Genomic DNA, 22,435 nt, shown 5'->3' on the forward strand with positions numbered 1-22,435 from the left:
TGAAACTGTAGAGGTTATCCTTGGAGAAGAGGACCTGGGTTAGGGCTAATAGCTAAAGATAATGACATCATTATGCTTACTGAGACTCATGAACATGATGGATGTAGGGTTCCAGATTTTGAAGGGTATAAGAAGGTATCACTGTGGAATGAGAAGATAGATAATGGTAAGGGGCGTGGATGCATCACCATTCTAATAAAAGAAACTTGGAGCAGATTTGTAAACTTAGAGAAAGAAGATGTAAACAAGTAGTATATTTGGATAAAAATAACTGAGAATCAGATTTCTACAAGGCTGGCTGTCTGTTACTTTGCCCCAAAAGGCTAAAAAATGTATAAAAAATATAGATTGGATTGAGAAGACCCGTTCGGTGCACTCAAAAAAGACATAGCAACCTTTAGCTCTTTAGGGAAAATAATGATAATAGGGGATTTCAATGCTAGAATAACAAACTACCAAACTCTCAATCTTAAGGAGAGTTACAATGAAAGCAGAGACCTAGTTTGGCTCGACAAAGAAGGGACACAAAAATGGGAAAGATCTTCACAGGATAGCATAGGAAAGATTAATCATTTTGGTGCTGAATTACTAGGCTTATGCTACCTATATAACATGGTCATATGCAATGGTATGGAAAAGTGGCCTAAATCAGGTGGATTCACATGCAAAAGATACAATGGACAAAGTGTTGTTGATTATGTAATATGCTCGCAAGACTATGTCACAAAGATAATTAACTAGGAGATAGAGGATTGGCCCATGGATCTAAAATCTTATCATAACCCCATCTTGATAAGGGTGGCGACTCACTTTAAAGATCAACATATTGTCCCAAAACCTTTACAGAAGAGGAAGATGATTCCGATCAACAAAGTTTTAATGACACAAGAAAACCATGCTACTTTCCAAGACTCTCTTTTGCGGTTGTCTAGGGTTCTGGGAAACCATCCCGAGTTTGATAAACAACATTTCATGGACAAGGATAATCTTGTTCTTACTATCATTAAAGCACTGGAGGAGTGTAAAAGGTCTAGGGCCACAAGAGAAGCTAAGAACACTTTTTCGGCCAATCCGTGGTTTGATGAGGAGTGCAAAATGGCAAAAAAGAATTGGAAAAAGAACATGAACAGAGAAAGTAGAAAGGAGTATGATCAGCTGATTAAAAAGAAGAAAGAAGAGTATGTGAACAAGAGAAGAATCGAGTTGATTAATCTTGGTAAAAATAGCCCCAGAAAGTTTTGGAAAGAGCTTCAGCAGAGAAAAACTCAGATAGAGAACAACATAACATGAACCAAATGGTTGGAATATGCTAAGACTCTCTACGAGTGTGATCTAGGAGGATATAGAACCATGGAAACAGAGACTACAGGGGAGTTATTCAATGAAAAAGATATTATTCAAGGCATAAGGAGGTTAGCTATTGGTAAAGCGCAAGATATAGATGGGCTACAAGCTGAATACTTAAAATGGGGTGCTGAAACCCTCACACCACACATCACTAAGATTTTCAACAGTGTCAATAGAGAAGGTTTTCTGTAAAATGGACAACAAGTGTGGTGATCCCACTCCACAAAAGTGGAGATATAAAGAATCCTTCTAATTACCGAACCATCATGATCAATCCACTATTTGGCAAATTATTTGGCAACTTGGTAGAACAAAAAATCAGCAACTGGGCTGAAACAAAAGGCAAACGTGCAAAAGGGCAAGCAGGCTTTAGACCGAAACATTCTATTATAAATCACGACATCACTCTCAGACACTTGATAGAGAAAGTTTGGGACACTTCAGGGAACAAGGCTTTTTGTTGTTTCGTGGACTTTAAAAAAGCATTCGACACAGTGCCACGTAATAAATTATGGGATAGAATGGAAGAGTTGGAAGTTCCTAAAGAACTTAGGTCAACAGTTTACAGATTATATGAGTAGGTCAAAGCTAAAATCAGAACGACAGAAGGGCTATCAGAAGATTTTGACAGTAACATTGGGGTTAAGCAAGGGTGTCCGCTATCTCCAACATTATTCGGGCTCTATATTGACAAGTTAGAAGAGTGGATAAACAAGACCAATGGTGAGGGGGTGCAGCTGGTCCACTTTGTGATAAGATTGCTCTTATATGCAGATGATCTCATAATTCTTGCTAGAATAGCTAAAGGTTTGAAAGAGCACTTCAAAGCACTAGAATTTTTTTGTCATGAAGTAGGAATGCAAGTTAACACTAGGAAAACCAAAATAATGATCTTCTCGCTGAAGAAGAATAGGGGCATACAAGACGAGTTTCTGTTTGAAAATAGCCCCCTTGAGATTTTGGAAGAGTACAAATACTTGGGCATCGATTTTCATAACAAACTCAATTGGGATACTTGCAGATCAAAAATGATCCAAGGGGGCTGGAAGGCGTTATTCTCTTTACAAAACAAGTGCAGGAATGCATAATTATGGGATTGGACGACCATGAAAACTCTTTTTGGTTTGCTGGTCACTCCAGTTATCTTATATGGATGTGAAGTGTGGGGCGGTAGTATGTCTGAACAGAAATGGCGGCAACTAGAAATAATTTTAAAACACTTCATCACATGTAATCTTAAAGTCAAGACCAAAGTTCCGTATGAGATGATTTTGGCAGAGGTGGGTTCCTTTCCATTAGAAGTCGTCGCATTGGTCCGGATGCTAAGCTATTTAAAGAAAACCCAAAGTCTGGAAACACATCGTTGGCCGAAGTTGGTCATAAAGGAAAAACTTGTGAGACAAAAAAGCAAATGGATGAAGCAAAATGACAAATGGATGCAAAAATGAGATATCAACATCCAAACTTGCCCGGATAACATTAAAGAAATAAAGAAGTTTGTCAATGAAAAATTTCGCAATATTCTATGGACAAGACACATAGGGCGAAAAAAATCTTATTACATTAAAGAATTTAATCCCACTTCTAGTCATGATGAAAAGGCCTATATAAGAGCACCTATTAACTGGAAAACAAAAATGTTGATGACACAACTTAGAACTAGTTCACATCAGCTACGATGTGAAACTGGTAGATGGCAAATTCCAAAGGAAGAGTGGGCAAACAGAATATGTTTATTCTGTAATATGGGAATAGTTGAGACAAAGCAACACTTTGTCAAGGAGTGTCTGACTTACAACGACATCAGATCTGGTTATACAAAAATACTATAGAACAAGAAATTCAACTATTTATTCGAGGAAGATCAAGTGAAGAGAACAACAGATTTGATTATCAAACTTCAGAGAAAGAGAGACAAGTTAACCAAAACTTTGCAACTGACTAGTTCTGCTCCTGACTCGGGAGGGTGATTGCATGGGTCCCATAGACTACTTAGTCTCTTGGACGTCATTAAAATCTATCATATCATCATATCATTGCTTTCCCCGAGCTCTATAAATAAGACAACCTTTCCTTGTGTTAGCTTTTTGGCCACACCTCTCTGGTTTTGGTTATTCCAAACCTTCTGTCTTCGGTCGGATTTAACTTGGTCGAGCCATTTGGTCGGGGTGGACTAATCCAGTTTTTTTGAAAGTTAGTTATAATGATTTAGAAACCCAATTGGGATTGCAATACTCTATTAGAAAATTAACTGCGGAGATGGTCCAGAAAATTCAAAGCTGCAGCATGAATGAAGAGGAAGAAAGAGAATCTTCATTTGACGACGGCACGCAAGAGGGAGAGGAGAATTACGTTTCCACAATGGAAGAGAACGATAATACTAAGTTTGAGTGGGACGCCAGCACTGGTCTGTACTTTCATGCCAGGTAGATTAAAATTGCGTGATTTGATAAATTCCGTTATAAACCTCAAATTTTTTCCCCTGATTTGTCAAACATCTAAATCTGTAGCATGGAGACCTGTGTTCAAAGACATTGCATATTTAAATGTACAACTATTTAATATTAATTGGGGTAAACTCTTACGCATCTATCTTTGGTTAAACTCAATTTTATCTATCATCTGGGTTTTAATCATAGAAACTTTTCGGAGGCCTTTAAACTGAATTTAATAAATTTACGTAAAAGAATGCCTGGTGAGTTTTAAGAAGCTAGAGTATTGTCTTCCCAACAAAGTCAAGTTTTCTGTAAATCTACCTAACAAACATGCCTATTGAGTAAATATTGGATATTTTTTCTTACACTTTAAACTGAATCTATAAGCCTTAAGGTTGTTAAAACTTTATATTAAAGATGGTCTACCGGGTTTCAGCAATTAGGAATTCTCACATTCAAGATGTTAACTGAATATTGTACAGCCTCAAACTTGTTATGGATTTACTCAAAAGAATGGCTGCCGGATTTTAAGTGTTGGGTATCTTCTTAACTGCCTGTACACCCCAACAATACAATAATACCGAAACTGCTTGAACAACCCTTCAGTAGGGTATAGCATGCTACAGAACCACTAGACTACTCATTAAGATCATATGGGTAAAGTAGTACCCAACCAGCCGAAGCATAAAATCAGAGTAGCTACAGGACCTTATTGCAAGAAAACCACAACACCAAAAAGTACTTAAGGGCATCTGCGAAACTGACCATCCAACTCATCCCTGTAGCAGGTGGAGCTGTCAACCAATGATCATAAGCCTTTTTATATACTCGATTAGCTGAAGCTGGAACTGTTTCTTTTGAGGGAATAATTGGATCCATTATCTTATCCAACCCATTGAATTCTAAACCTTATATCAACTCCACCCTTCCCACAGCCCTAACTAGTCTGTCATTTTCTAACATAGACAAAGAGCACCTTACAAACTATCTCTAATTGTCTCTATATCCTGTACTCATTCTTGAACAGTATCAACAGCTTAAAAAACAACCACAGATCAAACCACAAGTTCCTTGCCCTTAAATCCTGGAGCTAAAGAATTTGCCTAAAAACCCACATAATAATCCCCATGAACATCCATCTTACCTGGACAGAACACCAAGAGATCAAGCAAGCTTTCTTGTACATCAACTGACAACTTTAGCTTCCTTAAAAAGTCATCACAATGGTGCAATTTGACTGAAACCTTGCATCGTTGTCAATCCCATCTGGGTCCATGATTGCTGTAATAACATTCAATTTCCCTATTCTTTAATTGCAGTTAAAAATATTTTTCAATCTATGGTTTGTCACCTATGCATGACAAAACAGGCGACTGGAATCACTGCCCCAGCGATTAACATTACATCTACACAGAATGCAAACAATACTTCTGAAAATCACAGCAATAGAATAATGCACAAACAACACATACCAAAGCCAATTTTAATCCCTTCATAAATATTTGCAGAAGCAAGGCACATGGACTGATTTTAACTTCATTTTCTGATTAACCACTTCTTCCAGCAATGCTATATGTTTCCAATTAGGTCCGATTTCCTTATTTAAAGCATTTATAACTATTTGCAAATATCTTTCGAATTCTATACATCTATAACCCTCAACTTGATAGAAGTTATTCCTTATTAGCCTCATTGTTTGTTTTTACCCCTAAGTATTTGGAACTCCCCTGCAAAAAAGAATCTTGAGAATCTTTGATCACAAAGCTAGCACCACCTTCTCTTAAATTAGCTTTTGAGGCACCATCAAATTTAATCTCAAGTCCTTTCTTTGGTGCTAATCATTTATTTGATGTGACCAGTGTATTTGTTCACTATTTACCCTTGAATTGGAAGCTAATTGGAAAAAATTAGCAATTAATAAATACTATTCTTACTTTTGAGTATATTTGTTGATTATTCCTTAAGTTTGTATAAATTAATGTAGTATCCATGTTGACAATTACAGTAGTGGTTTCTATCACAACTCAGAGACAGGATGGTACTACAGCAGCAGAGAAGACGCATATTATAAATTTGAGAATGGAAGATACATACCCTTGGAGATTGCAGAGATCTTTCAGGACTTTGATGGTTTAAATGATACGGGAATTTCAAAAGCTGTGGCTGAAGATTATGTAATCAACGACATTGTCAATAGAGAGCCATCCTCTGGAGGTTACCAGGAAAATTCAATTGGGGGAGATTCAGAATCTCTGCATTCCTCTGTCAATGCAATGGACAATACTTGTCCATTGTGGTATTATGACTATGATTTGTCTGAGTATTGGTACTTTGACAAAGAGTCAAATGCTTACTACAAATATGAGCCGGTATTGGGTTTTGGCAACGTCCCTAAAGGGAAACATGGTAAATTTAATCTTGCCATTTCTTTTGTGGTAAAGGATAATTGTATGACTACTCATTCTTCTTTATATACATTGTATTTACTAATGCACTACAAGATTTAGTTTTAATGGAAATAGGTTCAAGCTTCCTGAGGCGATGAAGAGAAAGAGTCTGAGCTGTTGGATGTATTATCTTTGTTGTTATGGCCTGTGTTGCATAGGAAGTAAAGTAACTCCATTATGTTTCAAGCTATGTACGTCAAGGCATTTCCTTGGCATTTGCCCTATTTAGAAAGACTTTCACAATCGAAGTAGAATTCTAGAGGGCATCATTGTGCAGACTTAATATTGGAGGACAGTCCTTAAGTGACTGATATATTCCTTTGCAAACTGATAAGTTGCAGATGCGGAGGGTGGGAAGAACATTTCCATGACACCAAACTCAAGTTCAATGGTTAAATCAGAACCAAAAGACACGGGCATAACAAACTTGCCCTATGATAATGCCACTGAGAAGCATTCATCCATAGAAAGTCAGTCTTATGCAAATATTTTAAAGGGTGAAGCAACAGGCTTGACTGGTGAGAGTGAAGTAAATGAAACTGCAGGTAATTGTGTATATGCGGATCTAATGTCTTTATATTTTTCTTCTATTTCATATTCAGTTGTTGATGTGCTTTTTAGATATGTTGTAGTTTACAGAAGACTACATTGACTTTGATGCAGAAAATTTGAGAGATGAGTTGTTGGCTGAAGGAGGTGATCCACATCGTCCTTCCGAGTGGTGGGCTTTGTAGCTTCATAATAAATATTTCTAATTTATAGGCTGCTGCTGGGTTTAAATGACTGTTGAAATACTATAGTCAGCCAAAAGTTTCACTTGAACATATGAATATGAAAGTTCACCATTCTCACTACATTCATCTGCTTTTGTTTATGCATGACAATGTCAATGTTCAATGCCTGCCCTGGCTAGTGTGAGGCGTGCCTGCATAAATCTCTTTGTAAAGTTGATGGTCATTTTCTGTATTATTTGTTTTTTCATACAGGATTGAAGAATTCCTTATTAATCTCTACTTGAGGGGTTATTCCGAATTAGAGAATGATGTACAGGAGCGACCAGGAACATCTAATAATAATGTTACCAATATTTCCAATAGAAATGACAAAAACTCAATGGAGTTTCCTAGCAATATCCCTTGTAACATCTCAGCACTTAGTGAATCAAATATTGGAGATGGTCTAGATTTTGCACGCAATCTTTCAAATGAAAAATTTAGTGATTCTTTTCAAGAGGCCTCCTCTCAATCCAATACAGTTAGTGATACATGCGCCAGGGAATGGGATAAGGAAACTGAAGAAGGTGAATGGGTTCCAGAGGATGCGTTGGATAGTCCCACCTCCAGCAAGAGAACTGAAAAAAGAGATGATGATTGTGTTTATTCAGTTCAGTCTGAGAGCTGTGGTGCAAGCACTGACAATAATGTGAGAGAGACTGACCATTTAAGTTCAGAACATGCAAGTATTTCTGATGAAGAACAAAACCTGAGGGATGAAGAGAATTGGCGAGCACAATATGGCCAAGTTGTGAGATCCAGGGAACAGGACAACGTTTCGGTCTCGGCACTCGACCTATGGGAATGGTCACTGATTCTAGAATGTATGAAAGGAAAGAAAGGAGAGTCAGCCAGGTTGATTGGAAGGATAGCACCGAGAAACAAAACATTACACCCCTCTATTCAAGGTGTAGGTAGCCTTCTTAAAACTGCTGCTATCTGTGAGGTGCATTTGGACCTTGTCCGAGTTTCGTCAGGTGAGAATTTCTTTTTGTCCATATGTTGAATGAAATTGGATAGGCTTAATTGGAGCACATGGTATTTTGGTGTCTGTTTCATGAAGGTTGATATCTTGATTTTTATCATTGTTTCCTTAAGCACAGGGAAGTTTAGACATATGCAAGTGAATTTCAAGATCAATTACAACACTTACGAATCTATATTCTATTTGGTCTTTTTATAGCATAGATTGCCCAAAAGAGAAACACGGGCAGTAGCATTGAAATTCTTTATGTTTGTGCCTAAGGATTTTTCCTGAAATCTTTTGGTGCAGGACAAATATACAGACTAAGGTGTCCAAGTGCCAAGTATGTGTCTTCTTTGAGAACATTCAATTCTTCTGATCCCACTCAGGATTGGGGTTTTCCACAGCTACATATCTCTGAATCTGAAAATGCTTCAGAAGACTTAACAGATGATTCTCACTCTGCAAATGCATCCAACTTTTGTGAGGATTTCACATTGTCAAAGCCTTTTGCACCAAACCTTGTTTATAGAGATTGTCCCAAAAGAAAGGTGGTTTTTTTATTCATATAAACCAATCTTGCCTCACTTTATGAATTGAAGTTTCTTAGTATATTGCTTTTCATTTCATTGATAGTATTGAATTTTGAAAAAGTCTATGATAATGTTTCTGTTTCTTTTCTATGGCATCTTTACAAAATATTGATGTTTTGCTTCTGTTTGTTGCTGCTTTATACATCAATCAATTTGAAATTGATATGCTAAAGGAAAATTTATTGACTAACCTAGAGGGAGTCTTAAATTGCGACAGGTTCTCAAAACATGAACCTAGCTCTAGTTTCTGTTGCTTTAATATGACATTATGATGTCCCCTTTCTGAAATAGGATTTTAGAATAAGAGATAATAATAAAATTAAAACATATCATAATTAAATTTAGTTAAGTTAATGAAGGGTCAAAACGCATGAAAGGAGAACCTGTGACTCACTAAAACATGAGTGATAAAAAAGGAAAGAGAACTTCATTTGAAAGAGTGAAAAAAGGGAAAAGAGGAGCATAGGAATTAAGGAAGGATTAATGGAAGAAAGGAGGAAATGACTTCCAAAGAGGCAGCACTTATGAAGCGTTGTGACTCTTTCGAAGGGGTTGTGACTCTTTCGAAGGGTGTTAATTTTGAAAAGTTGCAACTCTTCCAAGGGGCAACAATGATGAAGGGTTGTGACCCATCCAAAGGGTTGTAATTGTAAAAGGTTGTGACCATTGCAGAAGGCAGACATGATGAAGAGGTGTGTCTCTCCCCCACATTGGAAGATATAAAGGGAAGTAGGCTTCATTTGAGGACATTCAAGGGAGATCAATTTGTGGAATAATATATTATTTGCAAGGACATTAGTGAAATGTGGTGGCTCAATTCTGTGAAAGGTGGTAACCTTTTTAGCAATAATGTATAAAGGAGACACCATTCAAATCAATCAAGGAGATGGAGTAAATCATTCCAAGCTCAAGCATATACACGATCCAATCAGCATAAGCGTTCATCCAAAGAGGGAATCAGCATAAAGTCAAATCCGCCTAGATTGTAACAGCAGTCTGAAAGGCAAGATTTAGGGCAATTCCAAAAGGGGACATTACAAGTGGTACTAGAGCAACATTCCTGCCAGCCAGAGAGACATTACAAGTACTATTTGGATGGTATACATAAGAATTTATTTGAGACCATTTTATCATGGATTTAATTGGTAATCACTCTGCTTAAAATGCAGATAGAGCATACCTTGTGAGCATATTTTTGAAGGTTTAGTAATCCAATTATTTCAGACTTTCTGAGCAGATTTAGGGGAACTTGTGAGTATTAATCATTGAAATTCATATGCAGATTCTAAAGCAATTTATTCCAGACATTTTCCAGATTTGTTGGCAGACATTTTCCAGGCTTGTGAACAAATTTAGGCAGATTTAGCAGATTGTATCAGACCCTCCCGAGCAGAAATTTCTGAACATATAAAAAAATCGAAGGTGTTTTGTTGCAGATCTTAAGGATGAATATGCACAGGCCTTGAGTACACTATAAGCAGATTTAAGAAGCAATTTTTTTGAGCAAATCGTTAAGGAGTTTTGATGCAGATCTTAAGCTAAGTTGCCGGTACGGGTACGGGCACGGGTACGCATACGTGGGTACGATACGTGGGTACGGCAATTTTTCTGGAGGGGGGTTTGGGTACGTCTGGGTACGTCCATACAAAAAAAAAATATAAAAATCATAAATACATCTATGCATGTATATAGTCTAGTTTCATATCAATTTGTCAAAACTTGAATGTTATCATAGATATATCGAATTTATTGTGCACCAGTTCAACTGTTAAAATAATATAATTAGTAATCAGCGTTGTATTGGTCATCAACAAAATCAAGATTACTGGAACCACATGCAGCCCCAGTATCACTTGCATAGCTAGAAGCACATTGGCTAAAATCCAAATTAGCTCACTCAGGATCTACATCCAACGGCTTTGTGCCCCCTTGTACCGATTTTGTTTAAAAGTGAGCAGGCGCAAGTTGGAATGCACATAAACCAATTCTTCTGCCTTGCTTGCTGCCAATTGGTTGTGTTTCATTGAGTTCGGGTCGGTCTTGAATTTGGACCGAGTAGTAGAAGTTTCCATAACGCTGTCTACAAGAGCCAACAGGTTTTAAAAAAACATATTAATAATACAATATTAAATATAAAATAAACAAATTTAATTTATATTTTAAACATTAAATAATAAGTATTGAATATATATTAAGATTATAACATTAAAATTTATAACAAATATTATTATATAAATATTATAATATATTATAATATTTTAGTCATTGTAATATTACATAAAACTATACTGCCTGAACGTTAAAAAAACTAACAATCTAAATTTATGTTTTATATATAATTTAATAAAAAAATTGAAAACTTGCTATATTAATAATTATATATGATTTATATTATATAAATTTTAAAACATCAAATAAATTTTAAAACAAATCATAAATCATTTTAATACGTATCCCGATACACGTAATGAACTTAAACACTGGTTGCAGAATGAACTTGGAGGCGACAGAGATTTTAAATGCATATTTTTGACACAGCAGATACCGTCTGGATTCCCGACTTGGACGCAGGTTAATGCAGATTGTCGTCACAATTGCAATGGCTACCGTCCTCGCAGTCGCAGTGTATTCCCGTCCTTGCAGCTGCTTCTACTGTCCGACGAAAGGGTTTTGCTTTGCAGCCGAAAGAATGACAGAGCAGCGGATGAAATATACTTTCCAGATTTGAATTTAGGGTTTTTAAAGTGGAAAAAAGGGTTAAAATCAAACACGTCATGTTCATAAATAACCAGAATCGAAGTCAAATAACAGTCAAATTGCAAGGTCATTACCAAAATGTTGGGATATGGGTTGAAAATCGTAAATATGTTTCAGCTTTCAAAATTTTGATTCCTGTCCGATTCCACTGGGTTTTTTGGACGTATCCGAATCCGATACGTACCGTACCAGCATTTGAAGGCAAAAGAGGAAGTACCGGTAACTTAGATCTTAAGGATGAATATGCACAGGCCTTGAGTACACTATAAGCAGATTTAAGAAGCAATTTTTTTGAGCAAATCGTTAAGGAGTTTTGTTGCAGATCTTAAGGATGAATATGCACAAGCCTTGAGTACACTATAAGCAGATTTAAGAAGCAATTTTTTTGAGCAAATCGTCAAGGAGTTTCAAAACTTTTTGAATAAGGAGATCAACCATTTATCCTTTTATTTCTTGGAGGAAACATATCAGTTATTATAATGAGTAAAGACCATTGGGACAAACAGATTATGTATAAATTCAAACATTGATCTGCTGAACTGAAATATTAACTTCAAAACTACAAAGCATATAACCGATGCATGTAAATAAAAGAGAACAATATCTAACAACCACAAAACCATCACACATAAGACATATTTTGGTGTTGTGGAAATCTTTGTTAGAGGGTGAAAATTATAGTGGAGATGATACCCACAAGCTCACTACTGCAGTAAATGAGTTGCCCTGTTAGGAGCTACAATAACCCTTTCTGAGGGTTCACCCTATTAGGAGTGATTTGTACCTTGTTAGAAGTGCAAAAGATCTGCTAAGATCTACCTTGTGAGAGGATTTCAAAACTCTTTTAAGAGCTTCCTCAGTTAAATTTTTTTACAACAAGAACTTGTTAGAGCTCACCCAATTCAAGGATTTGCCTGTTGTAATTGTTATGAAACAACAAGATCACTGATCTGGATGTGGCACTGCTTGCTTTTCAAGTCCAATCCACTCTATGTACTTCTTTGAGTGTTCTTGATTCTGCTTTGTTCAATATCTCGATTGCAACCTTAGCACTTCACACATGTCCTTTGCTTTGTCATCACATACCTGTTTAAGAATAGTTCTGATAGAGACACAACTTTTGCCTCTTAATCCTAACCATTCATTCAAACCTTAAGCTTCCTGCACAAACACCTTAAGCAATTTACATATCTTGATGTCATAATACGTTTTATCATGACCGCATCGGCCTACAACAAGATCTTCCTGTCATATTTCTAAGGTAGTCAAACACATTTTGACGACTCCAATGCACCGCTTCAAATCTGCCTTATACTTCTTCAACGATCCTAAGAATGCTAACTCATCATACCATAACCTTCTACTTTCATCATCATGTTACCAAACATGATTGCACATAATATACTACTTATTTAGTCTTCAAGAACTCAAGTGTTCTTAAATATCTTGATAACTGTGCCAATCCAAACTCTCTTATCAATCAACCACTTAGGTTGTGGTCATGACTATGCTGAATGATAACCATAATGATGTTGTGCATGCGATCGCACTACTCAATTATACTTGTACCATGATCGCCACCAAAGTGTTGTCTATGTTGTTAACCACTCTGCCAGGATTAGCCTATTTGCTGCATCACCGTTCATAAAACCTTCTCACCAATCATGTCCTGAATTCACTATTCAGATTGCTTAGTTGAGTTATTCTGCCTTAGTTGCCATCAGTGGCAACCAAACAAGTATCTCCTTATGACTGCCACGAATCTTTCCATCATGATGCCAATGCCACCTCCAGTTTAACAAAAATGAACTTTAGACGTGTGTTTGTTCCATTCAAGTGGATGGACTTAGGCTACTCATCAAATGGATGGCATGAGAGTGGCATGGTACATATATTCTACCATTTATGGGTAGCAATTGAATAGGTGGTACAATTCTTTAGGCATTAGTAAAAGTCTTGAGACTATTCGATGGGGATAAATGCCCAGTGCAATATTTGTATGAGGCCATGAATAGGGCCAAGGAGGTGATGAAGGGTAGGTTGTAAAGTGATAGGACAAGGTATCAACCATTATGGAACATAATTGATAGGAGATGGGATGGATAGATGCACTCTCCTCTTTATGTTGCAAGGTACTTTCTCGATCCATCATTGTTCTACAACATGAATTTCATAGAGATTGATGTTGAGATCGTATAAGGCTTGTTCATGTGATCGGAAAAATGTTTCAAAGCACAGAGAAATCGAAAGTCGCTATGTTAGAGTTGCAAATGTATAAGTAGGCATGGGGGTTTCTCTCATTTAGGGCTGTTGAGGAAGGGCGGAACAACCTTCCAACCAATAGTCTCTTTAAACTTTTGTTAGTCTATTTATTTTGTTGATGTGAGCAGTAAATTTGTTATGATTTAAAGATACTATTCAATGGTATCATTCCTGTAATGTGTTTTTCAGCTCAATAGAGGGAATTTTTTGGATAGGAATGTAAAAATCTCAGGTGGATCATGATGCACATTTTGACTCAACCATCTAGCTTATCCATCTGTGATCATAATTGGAGTGTATTTGAACACATACATTCCAAGAAATGCAATTGTCTAGCACAAAAACGAATGAATGATTTGGTGTTTGTTCACCACAACCTTCGCTTCAAGCTAAAGAAAGCTCGAGGTAGGAGTTTTAATAACTAGCACTCAATTGATGTTGTATTCATTGTGTCCTTTTGTTGGTATTTTTCCTTGATCGATGTAATGGTGCAGTTCTAAATTATATCCACATAGTCAGTAGAACAAATTAGCATCTTGATATATAAACATTGGCCCTGTGTATGTTGTTAATCAAGGCATCAAACAAAAATAAGGAGTTTAGAACTGGAGAACCATTGTGGCAACTTGTAAACAATCTACAATTGTCATATCTCTGAACAAGAAATTGTTGCTTGATGCGTTGGCATGGAAGATGAATCCTTGGTGATCCTATGCTATAGTTATGCCAATTTGCGCTGTAAAAGGAATTATTCTTTGCTAGGAGTTACAATTTAGTTGTTTGGTAGGATTCCTTAGGTGATAGTCATTCATCCTTCCACTTGCAAGTGAGACCAATAATGTCGCTGATATTGGCTACTAATAGAGGCGTTGTTTAATCATTTTCTGGGTGCTTGCAAGGAATTTGTTTTTTATCAGCTTTGTGTAAATCTTCAAATACTGCCTATGACTTTTTAAATAGAATTGACATGTATTTTGAGGTACCTGTATCAACAAGAATCTGTAGGAGCAGGGATGCGTCATTGTTTGGCATCAATTTCTTTTGTGAAACATGGGATGTCTGCGACTTGAGCGTTTTTTGGTGGTCATTGCCTTAAATAATGTCATGTGAAGTGTAATGACTTCAGGCATTTCATTTAGTGAGGTGTTGATGCTAAAATCTTCTTGGAATAAAAGAAATGTTGGAAAAATGATGTGGGGGACAACATGGCTCTTGGTGAAAAATTGCAAACAAAGTTTTTGTAGGTATGACTGCTCCAAAGAGATAGAGAAAAAGGTATGCATATAGAAAACATCAAATAGATTGTGTGCAGAATAGGGATGATGATGCGAATATAATATGTCATGTGAAGTGTAATGACTTCAGGCATTTCATTTAGTGAGGTGTTGATGCTAAAATCTTCTTGGAATAAAAGAAATGTTGGAAAAATGATGTGGGGGACAACATGGCTCTTGGTGAAAAATTGCAAACAAAGTTTCTGTAGGTATGACTGCTCCAAAGAGATAGAGAAAAAGGTATGCATATAGAAAACATCAAATAGATTGTGTGCAGAATAGGGATGATGATGCGAATGTAATCCTTGTTGGTGTGTGAAGAAATCTGGACAAGCGTTTTTCTTGCCATGTAATGCAATTGACTGTGCCATACAAAAAGCATGATAGGATAATAGAATGATAGAGCATAACACAATTTCTTGGGTGACAATGATTATGTGCCTAGTGTCATTTTTAAAAATAATGGCATTTTTTGTTTTCTAAAAGATTGGCAGATAACAAAAAGCATGCAAGGTAGGTAATATGGGGGAGCACATCTTGTTTTGGTGTTGGTTCCTTGTATTGAAAAATAGGTCTAAATTGTTTCTGTAGATTGTTGTTTGTGTTCTTCATATAGGGTAGCATTTTCAGAGAGTCATAGTGAATGCATGACAAAAGGGTGGTAATAGCGTGATAGAAGCAGTTATCAAATGGGTGTATTATCTGCATTACAGTTTTTGTCTTGCGAGCTTGACCATCTCTTGGTAAAGCAAGAGCTTATGTTGAGTGTCATTCTTATCAGACATGTAATGTCCCCATTTTTAGCAGGTTCCTGTAGTTGGCTTGGTCGGTTCATCATCGCGGCCCTCATGAGTTGAAAGTGGGATTCGAGGGTCTTAGTTGTGAGGTTATAGGCTTTTTAGCAGTCTGTGGTGAGCTTTAGCTGAGTTTTGACGAACTTACTATTTATAGTAAGTCAAAGGTTGGCTTTGATGAGCTCTGTTGAGTTAGAGGAGTTGAGTGATGCTCTCAATTTTTATTTTGGGCTTCTGGTTTGGGCTCCAAGAATGTTGGAGGGAGCATCTATTAATAGTAAGTCACCCTATCTAGTTCATTCCTTATCTTTCTTCATCAGGATCACTTTGGTGTTGTCAGATTTCGATTTTGATGCTTCTTTAGTCATTTTTGCAAGACAGTTGAATAATAATAATAATTAATCTGAATATGCTAAGGTTGCTATTGTACTTTGGCTACCTTAGTGTCATAGCTTGTTGGAACTGGGTTTGAAAGTTTAAAATCTTTGGCACAAGAAACAGTGGTCTTCTGAGTGACAATGTTTTTGATAAGATAAATAGGTTTTAAGGGATCCTGAAACCCATAAGTTTTACAAAAACAAGGCTGATAATAAGCCAAAGAAGCCCAGCCAAAACAGAGGTCCAACAGCTGAAAAAAAGCCCGAAGACCCAGCCCAAAACAAAGGCCCACAGAAAGGCCAAAAAACAAACAAACTAAAACAGACTACAGAAAGCCTGTCGAAAAGGCAAAAGCCAGGAAGACGAAAAGACAAAAGACAAGAAAACTAGTCTTTAGTTATCTTCTCCATTTCCTGCATAGTCTGAGCTGCCTCGACTATCTTTTGTTGCTCCTTTGCCATTTGATCCTGGACCTTCTCCATGCCCTGATCCATACGGGTGAGTGTACTGATTGTGGCCTTGTCATCATCCGGCCTGGCCTTATCCCTGTTTTGTCCTCCCTCCTCCACCAGCAAGCCCCTGTCCTTAAGTTTACCAGCAAGGGATTGGATGTTGTCATTCATCGAACTCAGGAGAGAAATCATCTGACTTGCCAGGTTGTGGTTGTAGTTTTCAAGATTTCTTAATCTCCTTTCATTTAAGCTTTCTCTGTTTTCTTGGTCCTCCTGGCTGTCATTACCTATCTTATTCTTAATACTTTCCATCTGGGATACCCTTTCTCTAACTTCCTCCAGCTCATGGAAGGGCCATTTGATTGATTTGAAGTTGTCAATCATACTATTGCGGGCATTATTCAGAAGGTTCATTCCAGTCTCCCTTGCGTTGTCAGAGATGGCCAGGATAGCTGGGTCTATGAGCTCATTGAGCCTAGGCTGCTCCAGGTTGTCCACCAGGATCTGAGGGTTCATAGCTTCCCTAAAAATCCCCATAGTAGCAGTCCTCACATTGAAATTTTTCCAGGCCTTTATCCTATTTTTGACCTGCACTTCCCCCTCGTTCTCACCAGTGATGACATTCGCTTTTTCCTCCGAAGGAGGCTGAGACTGGACAGGGGAGAGGGAAAGAGGAATAGCATCCGTCCTCTGATTTCTAGTCTCCTCAACTCTCACAACCTCCCTCTTCCGTTTTTTCCCAGGTTTCTCCTCTTCCAACTCCTCCTCCGACACTTTGTCAGAATCTTCCGTATCCATTTCCTCCTCCTCCTCAGCATAACCCTCTTTTGCTTGAGCTTGGCCGTGATCCCTAGGGCTTTTCCTACTGGGAGTTGTAGCAGTGGATAGTTTCTTGGCTTGACCTTTTTTCTTCTTTCCTGAGGAAACATTCTCCTCCTCCGAGCTAATGCTCTCAATGTCATCAGCGTCAGAAGAAAAGTTGGAGCTGCCTTCGTCAACATCCTCAACTTGAGGAGGGTTCTTGCATATAGACTGAGCTTTGAAATGCTCATGGATGAGGAGCAATAATCCCTCATGCAAAGAAGGGTTAACAGTGGCTTTCTTCTTGAAACTAGAGATTTCCTTGTTCATAGAAGTGAGAAGGTAAAAGGGCATGGAAATTCTTTTCTTATGGCGAAAATGATTTAAAATCACAAAATGGTGAGTTCTGACCTGATCAAACCTAGGGTCCAGGGTAACATAATCAATGAGGGCATATAAAACATACCTCCAAAATTTCTTTATAGTCTTCGTCACATAGAACTTCTGAGTGACAATGTTATGATATGGTTGAAAAGGTTGTTTTGGGAGCCAAAAGGAATTAATAAATTATATTATATAAATAATAATATGTTATAAAATGATGTTGTGTTGAGGAAGCTTCTTAAGTGAAGTTGCATTTGGGAAACTCTATGCTAATGGGGGTTATAAATATGAGCTCATTTTGATGGAAAAGCATTAGATTAATTATTTGCTTTTGTGATCTTTATGGGAATCTCTAAGGTTGAATTTTGTGTCCTTGCTGAGGTATAAGAGTTTGAATTCTAAGAATTGCATTTGCAATTGTTGTGCAATTTAGCTGCTAAGATATAGCTAAGTTTGCCCCACTTCTCTACGATTCACCACTATAGCTCTGAAGCAAAGAATTTTGGGATTGTTGATTGTCTTTTGTATACTGTGATTACTTGTGGCTAAGAAGGCAATATTGCATGGGAAATCTTAGTGGTTACCATTATTATTTCTGGGCAATATTTATGTCTGCAACAAGACGTTGAAGAACCTTGCCGTTACCTTTGTGTCGGGTGGTATTTATCTTGGAGTATCTCATCTGCAAGGGTTTTAGGTTGAGCATTTGATATTATCATTTCTTTGGGTGTTTCTAAGGCATGTTGTTGACTGTTTATATTGCTGCAAGAAGGACGGTTGTCACTGTGTTATTCTGGAGCTGCATCTAGAGTCCTTTCTGTTGGAGTTTCTTGGGACTCCAGGTGTGTATGGTAGCTAGAGATTGGTGGCTCAACTACCTGCAAAAACTAAGAATGCACATTGCTCAAGTGCAACTTGCATTGGAGTAATACCAGACATGGTTACTAGTAGCCAATTGGAAGAAGGATCAGGTTGGGAAAGCCTTGTTTACCTTGTTGTTAATGATCACCCATTTGGCATCACCAAGGATAGCTGTGGCTCAGTGATTAGGGCCTGCGATTTGTGCAAATAGCAACCCTTTTTCATTGAAAAGACAATATTAGATTCACATCTATAATTATTTTACTCACTGTGTATTTGTAGCAATAAATTGGTCAAGTATATACAATAATGTTTTAATTATAGTTATCTTTGTTTAAATTGAAATGCAATTGTGAGGAGAGTTAAGTTTTCAAACCTGTGTATACAAGCTCATAAGCAAGACTTATATAGTTAATGACTGGTATTCATTTTGATAAGAATCTGAAAGCCAAATTATTCTGAACATTGTGAGCACCTCATTTGCATTCTCTAGTTGGTGTTCGGAATTTAGAATATCATCTTTACAGTGAAAAGTGATAAGTGTTTGACAAAATGCTTGATTTTTGATTAATGAAAGAAATTGATGTTTGTTTAAACTATAACTGGTTGAGGGTTAGTACAGTGGTATCAAAGCGGTTTCTTGCCATCCTGTTGGGTAGCAAAACATTTATTAATTCAGATCTGCTATTGTGTTTGGAGTGATCAACACTCACATTTTCTAGCTATGGACAGATAAATGAGGCCTAGTAGTTCCCAAAACCGGTAGAGCAGTGTGCATAATAGTGAGAAAATAAATGTCTTGAGGGAGAGTATGGAAAGACTTAAGCTTCATTAGTAAAGATTGGCGGCAAGATTGGTGGTGAGGCTGTCAGATCCAGAGACGGTTGATAAGGCAACAAAGTATATGGTTTCTGCTTTTCGTATGTTGGCACCGAGGGTGCAGGGAAGGAGGCTTGAGTTTTCCCTGATAGGTGTTCGTGATGTAGATGTACCGGTATTTAGTACGATACCTACTAGTCCTATCCATAGTTTTGATGATGGACATTCCACAAAAAGACATGTGGATGTGTCAGGGCCCTTGGTAGACAACAACGCTGAGCTTCAACATGTTCAAGATTCGAGAGTTGTCACTGCAAATAGTGTAGGGCTATTGTGGCAATAGTTACCACTGATTGTTCAATGTCTCTTGAGGAGGGGATTGTTATTGAACATTTATATGTCAGTTGTCATAGTGTTACTCTAGAGCAAGAGGCAACACCTTTTTTAGGTGGGATAGACGAATGCATGGAGCTATCTAGCTATGATATTAGTGATATGGGTGTTACAATAGAGTCAATGGATGTTGGGTTATGCTCCAACGTTATTGATTCACAACTAGCATAGAGTCATGTGTGCAGAGTCAGGTATCAGTAGTTGAGGCTCTATTGGAGATGTGGATGCAGATAGTATGGACACATCTGATGATCCATTTGAGGATGCTATGATCTGTACCGGGTATGATATTCCTTGCCAGATATTAGGTGATGACTTTGACGAGGTTTTGGATGGGTCCTAGGATTAGGATTTACAAAGACTTTATGTTGAGGGGGATTTAGACACATGCGAGGAGTGTGATACTGCGTGGGCTTTTGCATCTTTAGAGGAGGTTTCCATTAAAGTACTGAGTAGATGTATCTCGGTTGCTGATGTGTGTGAGGACGGTAACACGCATGTGGTGAGCAATCATGTGGTGAGCAACTCTGATTCAGTTTTCTATCACAATGCATTTAGCAAGACAAAGAGCTTGCATAGGAGTTAGGGGTTACAGAGGCATCATGTGGCTAGTTAGCTAAAGGTGAGTGATGGTGACATCTCTTCATTTTTTGAGCATTATGATGCGATTCGTTAGATGTTAGCCGCATATGGTTGGGTTGCTCCTATGTCAGATGAGCACAATGATAATACTCTTTCTCTAGCAGAGGTACACCCGGTTCGAGAGTCTGCCAGGATCTTGAAGCATAATTATTTGTAGTTAGTTGCTGATAGGCATTACCTTCTGGAGTGGGGTAGCACGTGTTATGAGGCATTTTTAGGGAAAGAGGAGGTGGCTAAGCTCACCTAGGAGCTTGAGGTGACTGTGGACTCTCTTCAATGTACTCAGGAGGCTCTCCAAGAGTCACAGTCACGTTTGGATGAAGTTATTGTGGAGTTGGAGCGGGTACAATCAACACTAACCCCAAACCTAGTTCAGTTGCATATTGAGGTGGTTGGTGGTGAGTTTGCTTCCACAGTTGGGGATGAGGGACGTGATGATGTGGCAGTCACATCTGTCCAAGATATGGGTGCAATAGGTACGGAAGAGGTGATAGCATCAATGGAGGATTGCAGTGTGATTCCTGTTGTGCCATGTTTTTAAAGGGATTAGTTGTGGATTGTGGGGGAGTAGGTTGATGCTTCCACATATAATTTCTATTGCATGGAGTCATTAATAGAGTATTTAGTTGAGAGTTCTAATTTGTGGGAGGATTCATATAGAGCGTTTGAGGGTACTCTCATTTGGGGCTCTCATACTATTCAGAGGATGGTAGGAAAGATTGCAGAGACTTTGTCAACGATGCTTTCCCACAGGGATTTTGTGGTTGGGCTTGTTGAGAGAGTTGCTCAGGATCTTGCCCGACCAGTGGTTCAAAGTTAGAGATTGGAGCCATCTCCTGATTCCCAGTTTGGTACTGATGAGTCACTGACAGAGATTGGGGCTTTTTACATGCATTACACAGTGAGGAGTGCTCATCGTTTCACGTTTGACCCATAGGTAGAGGAGTTGGTTTCACATCGATGTGGGTTGGCTCCAATTTTATACCATCCATTATGGGATGGGTTAGAACCATCTTTTGCTGATGAGATTGGCAGCTGCAATTTAGATCACTTGCAGTATCGACACACTTGGGATAGTTTAGTAGAGGTTGGAATTGGTAGATTTTCAGTTACCAGTGGTTGTTACCATCGTCTCTGAGAAGTTGGGTGTGAGTGGTAGTTGGATGGGGATTCGGGTGTTGACAGAGTTGGTGATTTAATTGGGATGAGTTCCGATGGGTTGTTACCTCCATTAGTGCCTATAATCAGTTTTCAGATGGTTTGGTTATTGATATCCATTATTTGGGTACACTATCTTTTGTATATTGTGATTACCTGTGACTAAGAAGGAAATATTGTGTGGGAAATCTTCGTGGTTGCCATCATTATTTTTGGGCGATAGTTCTGTCTGTAACAAGACGTTGAAGAATCTTGTTGTTACCTTTGTGCTGGGCAGTATTTATCTTGGAGTACCTTATCTGCAAGGGTTTCAGGTTGAATATTTGATATTATCATTTCTTTGGGTGTTTCTAGGGCCTGTTGTTAATTGTTTATATTGGTGCAAGGAGGTCAGTTGTCATTGTGCTATTCTGGAGCTGCATCGAGCAGCCTTGTTGTTGGAGTTTCTTGGGACTCTAGGGGTGTAAGGTAGCTGGAGATTGGTGGCTCAACTCCCTACAAAAATCAAGCTTGTACATTGCTCAAGTGCAGCCTACATTGGAGTAATACTAGATGTGGTTACTGGCAGCCAATTGGAAGAAGGATTAGGTTGGGAAAACCTTGTTTACCTTGCTGTTAATGAGCACCCATGTTACATCCCAAATTTTGCCCTAATTTTTGATTTGATCATAACTGTTGGTTTAACGAATTATTTCTTTTTCTTGATCATGTGAAACAAGTTAGTTAATTATATATGTTGTATCAATTGTTAACATGTTGTTTCTTTTTCCTCATCATGTGAAACGAGTTAGTTAATTATATATGTTGTACAAACTGATAACAGATTTTTTTTTTCATGCTCATGTGAAATGAGTTAGTTAATATAGATGTTGAGGAAAATAATCAAGCAACCTATAACTGT

At 37.8% G+C, this 22,435-nt stretch overlaps 1 protein-coding gene across 6 annotated transcripts in view; it reads left to right on the forward strand.

Annotated features, from left to right (window-relative positions):
- The first annotated feature begins 3,436 nt into the window (after positions 1-3,436).
- Positions 3,437-22,435, forward strand: part of LOC149561130 (D111/G-patch domain-containing protein) — a 78,944-nt gene continuing 59,945 nt past the window's right edge. For 2 of the 6 annotated variants that reach the window (XM_089824971.1, XM_089824973.1), the window contains exons 1-6: positions 3,458-3,773; positions 5,788-6,188; positions 6,565-6,774; positions 6,893-6,950; positions 7,216-7,979; positions 8,276-8,517. In XM_089824971.1, the coding sequence (XP_089681097.1) occupies positions 3,607-3,773; positions 5,788-6,188; positions 6,565-6,774; positions 6,893-6,950; positions 7,216-7,979; positions 8,276-8,517 (1,842 nt within the window). In that variant the 5' untranslated portion in view covers positions 3,458-3,606. Of the gene's footprint in view, positions 3,774-5,787; positions 6,189-6,564; positions 6,775-6,892; positions 6,951-7,215; positions 7,980-8,275; positions 8,518-22,435 lie in introns of all 6 variants that reach the window. The other 4 variants (XM_089824972.1, XM_089824977.1, XM_089824974.1 and 1 more) reach the window with 4 other exon arrangements.

This window comes from Cupressus sempervirens, chromosome 4, assembly GCF_028749045.1.
Source record: "Cupressus sempervirens isolate cs-2001-9-10 chromosome 4, ASM2874904v1, whole genome shotgun sequence".
Taxonomy (NCBI): Eukaryota; Viridiplantae; Streptophyta; class Pinopsida; order Cupressales; family Cupressaceae; genus Cupressus; species Cupressus sempervirens.